A 12,550-nucleotide genomic window follows, 5' to 3' on the forward strand; every position below is an offset into this window, starting at 1 on the left:
AAAAATATTTTTTAGAAAATGACTCATTTTCTAGAAATTTACTGCAGGTAGCAACATGCAATTCAAAAAGATTATTCCTCCTGAATATTTTTCATAGAAAAGCGAGTAATGCTAGAACAGCTAAAATCGACACAATTTTATGTCACAATTTATCATATGGCGAATTCTGGTACAAAGTTGTGCCAATTTGGTGGTCCTACCATTACTCATAAAAACAGCAAAAGCCGAACCTCTGAGCTGACGCAAGACCACGTCAGTAGACCCACTAGAATAAAGGTGGTGGAATTAACAATCTACAGTCAATCTCACCTAAGCTTCGTGCCTTCCCAAATTTTCAACCAATTGCTCAACAACACACTCAGAACAAGACAACCTCATAGGCCCCACAAAAGACTAATGATCCTATGAATCATTACTAATATTTAGTAATAATTAAATGAAAGGTTTTGTTTATAGCGATAATCGTTAAGCTGGAATCTCCAATATAGTCCATTAAGATTATCTAGCTTATCAAAGGATTTTAAATTAAAAAAAAAAGTTCAACTTTTTACTATTTATTTTTGTTATTTTTGCTCTTAACCAAAAAAAAAAAAAAACACTTTTGTTATTTTTGCTGTTTTCCAATAGAGGTGGGTGTGGGCCCATTTTATTCTCCTTAACAATTGTAATAAAACGACACTCTTTTAACATATTACATGAAAGAAAACCTAAAATTTCGTCTAAAATTTTCGAAAATATTACGATTTTTTTTATCAAGAATTAATTTTTACTTAATTGTCCTACTCCGCTTGCAACACTCTCAATTTTATTATATATGATTTGAAATAATAGTTGGTAGATAATCTTATCTCAAATTTTTATAGAGATAAATTTCCTCACTTGAACTTGCAACACATCATTTTCACTTGAGCAAAGGGTATTTACCATTGAATCAACACGCACTTTCTTGTTTACTTCATGAGAATATAAAAAAAGTATATATATATATATATATTCATTAATGAAAGAAAAAAATGACCTCCGAACCAGTTTAAAGAAAATATTTTTTAATCCACTATGTGATAAATTTTTTTTTGGAGAAGGACACTATGTGATAATTGATTACATAACCTATTTAATGAGTTATGTGACTTATGTTTAAAATTTCTTTAAATAATAAATGTAATGGGTTGGAAGAAATTTTTCCAAACCAAATTGGAGAAAAACTCTATCATGAATGAAAATTGCATCATATGATTTTATAGAATATCACCATAATAGACTTTTTTTTTTTTAATTTCTAAAAAAAAATTCATTTGAAACGAAACCAAATGGTCCTGTTATTTTCATAACAACAACTTTTGGTTCCTTATTTTCCCTTCCATGATGCAACCTATAATGAATCCCATCGCTATTATTATTTTTAAGGATTGGGTCAAAATTCCATCGGATTTTAGAATAGCATAAAAGCATAAAACCAGGGTGTGAAGAGAGTGCCACTATTGCAAGCTAGTATTGTTTTTTAAATATTTTTGGGTTGCCATGCCAATGGTTGGAGAAACGGACAAGCACGTCTGTGCTAAATTGCTAATGTGCATATGTGTCAACGGACGCCAAATAGGATTCAAATACGGCCTAATTTTTTAGTCACACGCATACTGAGGATTCCTAGTATTTTTTGTTTGAGTTCCAGATAGCTCAAATTGATAAAGTCTCTGACCTGTTATTGAACAAAAGACCTAGAGTGCAATTCCCGCTAGGTCAAAAAAATCAATAGGTATATCAATAATCATGAATTGATTTAAAATACTACGTATCTATCAAAAATATTATTACTAAAAAAAAATCTAGCAAAGCAAAGCAATAGCTGAAGTTTTTTTTTTCCTTTCCAAAAAAAAAAAAAAAATTAGCAGTTTTTTTCCTTTTTTTTTTTTGGGGGGGGGGTGTTTGGGTTGGTGTGTTATTAATATTTAATAGTGTGTGAAATAATAAATTTCCCTGTACTTGCACTCCTTCCCTCCAATCATTTTCCTCTGTTTTACTTTCTCACTCTTACTCCCTCTCTCTCTGATTTTCTTACAGTTTTTCTCTCTGGTTTCCCGGCGAGAGAGAAGGAAGTAGAGGAGTATAAGAAAGAAATTTCTCTGCTTCTACGGAACTCTCGCTCTCTCTTTCTCTTTCTCTCTTGGTGTTTAATTTTCTTTGATCAAGGACAAAGCTTTGTTTTTCTATCTGCCAAATAGTTTGTACCCATCTTCAAGAAATGGGTTCTCTTTAACTTCTCTCTCTGTCGCTGTCTCTGTCTCTGTGTGTGTGTTCTTGTTCTCTCTTTATAAGGTACTTTTGTCTCTTTTCTCTACTCTCTCTTTCTCTGTGTGTGCTTCTGAATTCTTAGTGGTAATTCTGATTTTTTTTGGAGAATTTTTTGTTTGTGTTTGATTTTTATGTTTTTGGATGTGATTGGGTGAAATAGCATGTGGGTATTTCATGTTTTGGTGAAATTTAATTTCTTGTTGATGGAAAACGGTGAATGATGATGAAACCGTATATGGGTTTGGGCTTGGTGGGTATTTCTTGCTCTGCTAAAATTGCTATCTTGGTTCTGGTTTATGTAGTAAAATTTGAGCTTGGAACTGTGTAGAGTCTGCCTCAGGTGAATTTTAAGAGCTGCTAAGTTGGTCTTGCCTTTTTTTTTTTTTGGGTGGTTTTTATTTAATTTTACTTTACATGTCATATGGAGCTTTGCATGATTTAGCTTCAACACTTAGCTTATGAACTATTTCGTCAAAAAATTTCTTAACTTTAATTGAATCTTAAACTAGTAGGGGGTTTTGATGTGCCGGTGCTATTGGTCCCATTTTGCAGTTATAATTGTGCATTAATCAATTTTCAGGAGTTTAGGTGTTGAATTGATCAATTCTATCTGACATTTAATAGTGGACCTTGGATATGTAAGAAGGAGAAAATGTTGCTTGTTCTCAACTCCAATGGGCCAAACTGGTTGAAACTTATGATTCTTCATGTTCAATGTCCCATATCCGGAAGATGATTGATGATTAATCATTGGTTACTATATATATATATATATTTTTTGGTAACTAATTGGTATAGAGGCGTATGGATATGTGAAATGTCACATTTATAGTTGAAGAATTAGTGGGCCACACAGTTGTGCTTTTGGACTGATTTTACCTAGGTGCAATTACTCAAACCGTTTTGAAGAATTAGTGCTTGCACTTGAGTTCAAAAAAGTTGAACATTAATGATTGCTTTTTTATTAATTCCTTTTCTCCATAGTGATTGCTGCATAATAAGTGCATATTCATTGTTGCATGTATCTGTATCTTTGCATCTTTTTGATAGCCTCTAAAAAGTTCCTTATAGTTGATAATTATAATAGCTTAACCTCAATTTTTCTTGCTGTTAGCAGAAATTGACTAGATGGAGCAATATCTAAAGGGTTCTATCTCAGGTCATTCTGAAGGTCACCCTCTTTCATCCGCTGATCAAAGCTGATAACATATATGTTCTCATGTTATATGTGTATTTGCCTGTGTATGTATGTGTCATACTCATTGATTAGCATTCATAAATGTTTTTGTAGGTCAATTCAAGATTCCATCAGTTAACGTTCCTGGAAAAGTGGGAAGTAGTGTGTGGGGGATCCCACGTGGAATTGATGCATATCATTCATCAAGTGATGCAAGCTTGTTTTCTAGCTCATTGCCTGTCCTTTCACATGAAAAGTGTATGTTTTGAGCTCGTCACAAGATATTGTATATACCTACTGCTTACACTGATTAGCAAGACTTATTTTTGACAATTTGCAGTGAACTTTTCTGCTTTGGATCATGGTGGTCAATCTGTTGAGGATAACTCGCCTAATTTAGATAAACTTGACCAAGATACTGAGGGGAAGGATCTGCTTGAAGACATTGAAGAAAATACAATAGGAAACATGCTTCCTGATGATGATGAGCTTTTGGCTGGCATAATGGAAGATTTTGACCTAAGTGATTTGCCTAATCAGCTGGAGGATTTAGAAGATGATTTATTTGGTAGTGGAGGGGGTATGGAATTGGATTATGAGTCCTCAGAGAGCCTTGGTATTGGTTTGTCAAAGGTAAGCATATCTGATGGTGTTACTTCGAATGGCATTGCTCACTATGCGCTTCCAAATGGTGTGGGGACAGTTGCTGGGGAACATCCCTATGGGGAGCATCCATCAAGGACACTGTTTGTCAGAAATATCAATAGTAATGTTGAGGACTCTGAATTGAGATCTCTCTTTGAGGTACTTTTCACTAGTTTCATCAAAATTCTGACTGCCTATGTCTGCTTTGTCTTGCTTATGAAAGTTGAAATTTTGGCTTATATTATGCTATCACTTGACAAATTTAAATCCTGCAACTATCATCTCCTTGGTAATCTGGAAAAATGTACGGATAAATCTTATCAAATAAATTTTGTTCGCAAATTACCAATTCCATATTAGATGCAGGGGAAGCCCGGGTCTTGTTGACTGCTGTCTGATAGAACCTTTTCACTAGTTTCCTTTTTTCTTCTCCTCTTGGAGTGACTCTTGTATAACCTTTCTGCTTGTGTTGAAATCCCCCCCCGCCCCCCTCGGTTTTGCATTTTTATGCATTTTTGTTCTTAGAAAAAGTCCATTTCTGGTCTTTAAGTTGCCAACAAAATTAAGATGCTCAAAAGAGTACATGCTGTTGCCCAGCTCTTCTAATACAATTTGTAGTATCGTACTCCTAGATGCTCATTTGAGATAGTATTCAGCCTGTTCCAACATTCTTCTGAAGGAAACAAGGGCAAGAGGGTCACTTGAGGTAGAGCTTCCCAGTGTGTTAACTGTTTAGACTTTGGATGCACTGTAGAAAGGAAAGGAATGGAAGGGAACAGTTTCTTGGTTGGAATTTTAGAAAGAGGGATAGAGATGGTTTCCATTCCATTTTAATGAACAATCCATGGGTTGAATGCTCCATTCTCCCTCATTAATTGAGGCAAAAATACATTTATTCTTTTTAAATTCCCAACCACACAAGAAAAAAATCTCATTCCTTTTTATTCCATATCTTTGTGAACTCCCAAGCATTGTGACTGAAGGAAAGAAGACAAAAAAATTGAGTTAAGTCTTGGGATGGTTGCTTGTAAGTATTCAGCTTAATTTGATATGTAATGGGCATTTATACTCTTTTTGTTTCCATTAGAGAAGGAAGGAAAAGGAAATAATATAATAGGGATGGCAGTTTAGCCCTATTAAGTTGGGATCTGCTGTACTGTGCCCTGTATGGGGTGGGGATTCCACAAGAAACCACAGGGACAGGGATGAGGATCGATTTTGTTCCCAATAAGGGAGGGGCGAGACTTGGACCACCCTTTCCCAGTATCCACTTATAATTGTCATATAAGTACCCTTATATATTTTCAATTATATAACTCCTCTTACATTAATATGTTTTACATTATCTTTAGAAAGAATTTGTAATTTCCTTTTATTTGCTATATTTGTGTAAATAACTTTTACTATATGCATACATATATGTTTTTTTTTTTTTTTTTTTTAATTGTTCGCCATGAAAATAAGTAATATAGGACATTGTGTGGTGGGGGATTCCCAGTCATCCCCAAAGCGGGGATGGAGCAAGGGATAATTTAACATTCAAGGATAGGATAGGGAATGGGATCCTTGGCCCCACCTTGCTTCATTGTTTTCCCTACAATCAGAGTGAAGTGAAGAAAATGAAAAAAAGGTGAATCTTTAAGTCTCTTAGGCAGTTTGGTCATCAAGAAGAATGGAAGGAAAGTTAAACACATACTGGATCCTTCATGGATAAAAAATATTTAAAATGTATACTACATCCATGCAACTCTTTCATTCCTTCCTTTCCTCCCAATTGTGGTGAAGCAAAATAGGGACTCTAAGGGAGAGGTGATCTTTTGCCCTTCCCTCTGTTCCCCTCCTCTTATTTTAATCTTGGAAAATGCATTCTACATACCATTGTCTGCAAAATGACCTTATTTTAATCTTGGAAACATAGTTGATGTGGGTCTTACAGTGGAACTAATGTATTTAGTATTGCAGAACATAATAGTTGTAACTTGTAAATGAGAAACATAACAAAAGGTTCATATGATTAGTGTCACATAGTTATTTCAGATTTTATACTTACCCAAAATAAATAAATAACGTTATGTAATTTGTGTTTGTGTTGGGGGGCAGAGAGGGGGGGGGGTGTGGTTTGAGTTCTGTGATTTTTTTTTTCCTTTTCTATATTACATATATGGTAAAACAGTGTTTCATCTATATTTTGTTACTCTTAACACTTATTTGATTATGAAACTTCTTTTTATTTATTTATTTATTTTGGTAGCAATATGGGGATATCAGAACTTTATACACCGCATGCAAGCATAGGGGCTTTGTGATGATATCTTATTATGATATCCGAGCTGCTCGTACTGCAATGCGTGCATTACAAAATAAGCCTTTGAGACGAAGAAAACTTGACATTCATTTTTCAATTCCCAAGGTTTGAAACAGGATGCTTGTTTTTATGATTTTGTTTGGTACTGTTGATTTCAATCCATTTCTATGTCATGCATCATTCCTTCTCTACTTTATTCCAGGATAACCCATCAGAAAAGGATATTAACCAAGGAACTCTTGTGGTGTTCAATTTGGATCCATCGGTATCAAATGATGACCTTCGTCAAATATTTGGGGCTTATGGGGAAGTCAAAGAGGTGCTACCTTTTGGATGTGTTTCTTTTACATGTTGTTTTGTATTCATTTACTCATCCTTGTATGTATACTTTATGCACTATTATGCTTAGCTCTTTAATCTTTAAATAACCTTGTGAATGAAATGCAGATCAGGGAAACACCACACAAGAGACACCATAAATTCATAGAATTTTATGATGTTAGAGCTGCAGAGGCAGCTCTTAGAGCATTAAATAGGAGTGACATAGCTGGGAAACGCATAAAGCTTGAACCTAGCCGCCCTGGTGGAGCACGTCGAAAGTAAGTATTTAGTTTCTGTCATAACAGAGCTAAAGCATTGTCGTTGGCATGAATTCTTGCTTCTTTTAATTCTCTCTTTCTTAGAGGAAGACTTGAATCTAAGGCCTATCATCCCTTTTGCCACCCCAGCCAACATCTAAATTCTTGTACAAGCAGTAAGAAAAAAGAACTTTTTATTGTTAATATCAACTTTTCATTCCAAAGCCTTCATCTGCTGCAACTCTTTTTCATTTTATTTTACTCAGAGAAATGGCTGTATGAAAGTGACATCAAACAATAAGCATTATGGTTTAGCATATGATTCTCCTCAATGTTTTAAGACCTGGACTGGACTGCACAGTCAGATGAATTGTCCCAGGAATTGTGTCTATAAACGGGCTGGTCATCCTGTAAGATCCATTTTCAACAAATAACTATTCAAACCTGTTGACCCACTGGATCAATAACTAAGACTGTTGACCAGGACATGGGTCAAAAAAGCGTGATGGGTTGGGCTGTATGGAAAAATTATCAACAAAGAGCTGCTGGGGTGGGGTTTCAAATCAATGTTCAGCAGCTCATAATATCATGGTGTGGTATGACCAATTGATCCATGGCTTCTTCTTGATACTTTTGTTGGTAGTAATATTGTTTCCTAGAAAAACAACTCAAAGCTTGTTATGGTGGACCCTTGAGCCCAAGTTCCAAAACCTTGAATATCATACTACAACCAACAAAGCTACTGCAAGTCAAAGTTGCTGTTCCTGTAGGTATATGTATGCTTTGTACAACTCTAGGTGCGAAAAAAAAAAGCTTTTTATATAACTAAAACCAACCTGTCCAAAATAATATTCATGGGCATGTTGTAGGAACTGTGCTAAAATTCTTTGATGATTGTTTACTTTACGAAGGGAAATGGAAGTATACAAAGGAAAGCCCTAAAAAATTAAAAAAATTCATGAAAACAAATAGACATTTGGGACCCATGAATAAAGGAAAATAGGAAGTAAAGTTGATACACTTGAATTGGTGGACTTCTAGTGATGATGATAGAAAAACGTATGCTTCTGGTTCCTGCAGGATGTAAAAAATTGTTTTTGTTTCATGAACAGCTTGTTTATCAAAAACTTGTAATGCTATATGTAATTTCTGGCTCCTATTTCATGGCCTGTGAGCATCTGCAACATGTCTTCATAGTAAACTGTCTATCTTCTTCTATCTTTTAACTCTACATTTTTTTGGCCCTTAATACTTCTTCATATGGATCTTTTAAAGGATCTCTCTATATTTATTTGCGTGTTGTTCGAATTAGGCTCATCATATGCTATGTTTTACTTTCTTGCCACCCCTCCTCTTCTTATTTTTGGTTATAAAGAATATCTTAAACAAAGCTAACTAACAGCACCCTTCCTTGGTTCCCATTTTGACTGATATCTTGCTACATATTGTTATTAATCCATTAAGCTGTGAAGAAATTAACCTGCTTGTACCTTTGATCTATAGCTTGATGCAACAATTAAGTCAAGAGTTGGAACAGGATGAAATCCGAAGCTTCCGACCACATGTTGGTTCACCAGTGACCAATTCTCCCCCTGGTACTTTTATCCCTAAATAACTCACATATATCTTACAACTAAGTATCTGTATGCTTAATTCTTATTGGAAAGACATTCAGTTATAAGATTACTGGCACTTCTATGACAGGTAGCTGGCCACAATTTGGCAGCCCAGGTGATCATAATCCTTTGCATTCTTTTAGTAAGTCCCCAGGTCCAGGAAATCTCAGCCCTATAAGCAGCAACCATTTGACTGGGTTAGCTTCAATTCTGCCACATCATGTATCTACCTCCCCAAAAATTGCACCTATTGGTAAGGACACTGGAAGGGTTAACCATGTTAATCAGATATTCCCCAACATGGGATCAACGCAAGGTGCTGCCTATCAGCATTCCCATTCCCTTTCTGAGCAGAAATTCAGCACAAGTCCAGGACCCCTGTCTCCTTTTGGTGAATCAAATCTGAATTCATCTAGCATCGGAACATTATCTGGTCCTCAGTTTCTCTGGGGAAGTCCAGGTCCTTATTCTGAGCATGCCAATTCTTCTGCGTGGCAGACATCATCTGTTGGGTACCCATTTGCATCCAGTGGACAGGGTCAAGGTTTTCCTTATGCTGGTCGTCAAGGTTCTTTTGTAGGCTCACATCACCAACATCATGTTGGATCTGCTCCTTCTGGTATTCCTCTTGAAAGGCAGTTTGGCTTCTTCCCAGAGTCACCGGACACATCGTTCATGAATCCAGTTGCATTTCCAGGCATGGGTTTAAGTCGTAGCAATGTGATGAACATTGGTGCCCGTGCAGCTATGAGTGCTGGTGTCGGTCTTTCAGGAAATGTAACAGAAAATGGTTCTCCTAGTTTCAGAATGATGTCAGTGCCAAGGCATGCTCCCTTGTTCCTTGGCAATGGTTCTTATTTGGGACCTGGAGCAACTGGCAATGAGGGATTAGGTGACCGTGGTCGAAGTAGGCGAGTTGAGAATAGTGTAAACCAGACAGATAGCAAGAAGCAGTACCAGCTTGATTTGGATAAAATTATCAGTGGGGAAGATACTAGGACTACTTTAATGATTAAAAACATTCCTAATAAGTAAGAACAATATATGGTCAACGTTTTGAAATCATTACAAATTTCCTAGTTTTTGAATGAGGTGGTCAATTCATTGATGATTTCTGCTTCTGTTATCTTCCTACCAGGTACACTTCAAAGATGCTGCTGGCTGCTATTGATGAAAATCACCGGGGTACTTATGATTTTCTCTACTTGCCAATTGATTTTAAGGTATGCCATTGTGGGAATATAATATTGTGGGAATATAAGATACCATGGTCTTCAATCTCCTATATTTGAATTGCAACTGATGTTAAAGTTGTCTGTTGCAGAATAAATGCAATGTGGGTTATGCTTTCATTAATATGGTGTCTCCTTCACACATTATCCCCTTCTATCAGGTTCAGCTTTTTCCTTTGCTTGAGGCTCCAGGAGTAGTAATACATTATAAAATTTAGACGTTCTTCTATGTCAATGTTGTAAAAGTAAACTTATATGCTAATGTTTTCATAAAAACTAATTTTTTGTTTAAATGGGAAATTCTTTGCATTTATATCTGGCTGACAATTCAAGAAGATTTATCTGCTGAATTGGAGTCATGGAAATCCTTCAAATTTTCCAGAACTTATACCATGGAAATTTATGCAGGCGTTTAATGGAAAGAAGTGGGAGAAGTTCAATAGTGAAAAAGTTGCTTCACTGGCATATGCACGAATTCAGGGCAAGGCTGCCCTTGTGACACACTTTCAGAATTCAAGCCTAATGAATGAAGATAAGCGATGCCGGCCAATTCTCTTTCACTCAGAGGGTCAAGAGATTGTTGATCAGGTTACATGTTTATTGATCACAACAAACTAGAAATATCCTCAACTACTTGGAGCGTTCTTGCTAGTTCTTCTATCTCTAAATAATGTCACCATGCCAGCGTCCTCTAACTTAACTGCCCGAAGATATTTATTGCTGATTCCATATAAATATTATGTTGATAACTGCTTAGTATTCATTTATGTTTGTTATATATTTCATGCTATTTTTGAGCTTTAATTAGGGTCTGTGTGGAAGCAGCTTCTTTGTTGGAGTACATTACATTTGTTAAATTACCGATTGTCTCAAAAGCTTAAGCTATTAGGAAATGGTGAATTTAATCACTTAACCATAAGTCTAACACTTCCCCTCACTTGTGGGCCTAAACTTCCCCTTAATAAGTGGGGGCCCAACAAGTGGGAATTTAACATTTAAATGGGAGGTAGAGTAAAGTTAGGGATCAAACTCAAGATCTCTTGCTTTGATACCATGTTAAATTACCGATTGTCCCCAAAGCTTAAGCTATTAGGAAATGGTGAATTTAATCACTTAACCATAAGTCTAACAACATTCATCCTTAATTTTTTGTTAGTAGCTCACACCTTACATAATGAGGCATTTAGAGGAACACAAAGGAGAATTTAACTGTTGGAGAGGATATTGTGAAACAGAAAAAATTCTCATACAATTTGTACTCAAGAATTTTCATTTGTTTTGAGTGGAGTGCAAAGAGTGAAAGAGGGGGCTGATGCTGATGGTTGAAATAGCTAGACCAAGGGTCCATTTCTAGTTTCTGTGGTTCCCTTGGCATCTTTGATCAGGTTATCAAATTGATCTTGATAAAGAAATAGAAGAGAGAGTTTAATCCTGTTTTAGAATTTACAAAACAAAGATTAATGTATCCATAATTTATTAGAAGTCATGGTTTCTTGAAGTTGTCTTGGAGAAACCATGTTTATTTTTTGACTATTTTTGTGTGTGTCCTCCAGGAACCTTTCCTTTCCAGCAATTTGAACATATGTATTCGACAACCAGATGGGTCTTACTCAGGGGATTCATTGGAGAGCCCAAAAGAAATTCTGGATGAGAGGCCAGAGAAAATTTAACAACGTATGAAAATCTACTCTTAGCCTTAAGGATTGGCAACTAGGAGCTGCTAACTGTTGCATAGATGTTCAAGTGTATAAAGTTGAAAGAGAACCAAGTAACGGGCGTATAATTGCTCTGTCGTATTTGCTACCTCCACCTTTGAGTGATGGATACTTGAAAATATTTCATGAGGAAGTATCCAAGGAAAAGTGGCAGAGAGCATTTTGTTTATATGTAGAGGTACAAATTGTTATTTAACCAGGCGAATAAGGGAAGCATATTGCTGAATTGTGAAGTCTCTCTCCAGCCATATGCATTGCTCACCGGCTTGTGCATGATCTCTCCTTTCGGGTTTGCTTTTTATCATCTCTCAGTTTTTTTTTCTGGGTCTTTCAAGTCAATTTGCTAATATCATTACATGTGTATGGTTAGATGTTTATCAGGTTTGGGGGTTGTAAAAAGATTGTGTACAGAAACGGGACAAACAGAACCATCATGTTCATGTGTTACAGACTTACAGTGTTATTGTGTGACTTAGAAAATGTGTATCTGAGGAAATATATGGTTGTATAGATGTCTTGTTACTCTCTCTCTCTCTCTCTCTCTCTAACAGATTTTTTTCTTCAAAATCGTAAATGAAATGTTTTCAGTTTGATATCTGTAGAACTTAATTTGAATTGAGTGTGGATCAAGGTATTCATTTCATCTCATAGGCTTAATACATTGTTTGCATGTAATTATTGAGAAATTGGCATAAATGAAAGGAGGTGTATTTTCGGCATGTTTTTACTTAGGAAATAATTGTTGACTTTTCCATGATACATTGATCTGTTATAAACGTACAATAGATTTGGGGGGGGGGGGGGGGGGGGGTGGAATCTTACTAGAAAACTGAGTTATGGGGTTTGCACTTCCTCTAATTTCCTTTTTTAACAATTAAATTAGGCTATAAGTTTTGAGACCTATAGCCATGAATTAGTGGGCATCTGCCTTTCCATAATGATATTTGGTTTGAGTAAACCCCCAACACACAAAAAAGTCACTTTGTTAAT

The 12,550-nt window shown here is 35.8% G+C and overlaps 1 protein-coding gene across 5 annotated transcripts; it reads left to right on the forward strand.

The window, feature by feature from the left end:
• Positions 1-1,986: 1,986 nt before the first annotated feature.
• On the forward strand, positions 1,987-12,175 carry LOC115954914 (protein MEI2-like 2). Of its 5 annotated transcripts, none has more exons than XM_031072911.1 (13): positions 1,987-2,316; positions 3,410-3,463; positions 3,584-3,727; positions 3,810-4,273; positions 6,366-6,524; positions 6,622-6,738; positions 6,867-7,018; positions 8,501-8,592; positions 8,702-9,644; positions 9,752-9,836; positions 9,938-10,006; positions 10,254-10,433; positions 11,399-12,175. In XM_031072911.1, exons 2-13 carry the CDS (start codon positions 3,421-3,423, stop codon positions 11,513-11,515), a joined length of 2,565 nt encoding a protein of 854 aa, XP_030928771.1. In that variant the 5' UTR covers positions 1,987-2,316; positions 3,410-3,420; the 3' UTR covers positions 11,516-12,175. The 5 variants fall into 5 exon arrangements, with proteins under 5 accessions (XP_030928771.1, XP_030928772.1, XP_030928775.1 ...); XM_031072912.1 differs by having other exon boundaries at positions 3,407-3,463; positions 11,399-11,523; XM_031072913.1 differs by lacking the exon at positions 1,987-2,316 and adding an exon at positions 2,358-2,376 and having other exon boundaries at positions 11,399-11,523.
• Positions 12,176-12,550: the final 375 nt, after the last annotated feature.

This window comes from Quercus lobata, chromosome 8 (assembly GCF_001633185.2).
Source record: "Quercus lobata isolate SW786 chromosome 8, ValleyOak3.0 Primary Assembly, whole genome shotgun sequence".
NCBI lineage: Eukaryota > Viridiplantae > Streptophyta > Magnoliopsida > Fagales > Fagaceae > Quercus > Quercus lobata.

What these genes read in the sequence shown, in the direction of transcription:
- LOC115954914 (XM_031072911.1), top strand. Translation starts at nt 3,421, where the DNA reads ATGGAGCAATATCTAAAGGGTTCTATCTCAGGTCATTCTGAAG. An exon ending in TGTCCTTTCACATGAAAAGT is followed by an intron (nt 3,728 to 3,809) that starts GTATGTTTTGAG and finishes GACAATTTGCAG; the next exon opens with TGAACTTTTCTGCTTTGGAT. An exon ending in CTTATGGGGAAGTCAAAGAG is followed by an intron (nt 6,739 to 6,866) that starts GTGCTACCTTTT and finishes AATGAAATGCAG; the next exon opens with ATCAGGGAAACACCACACAA.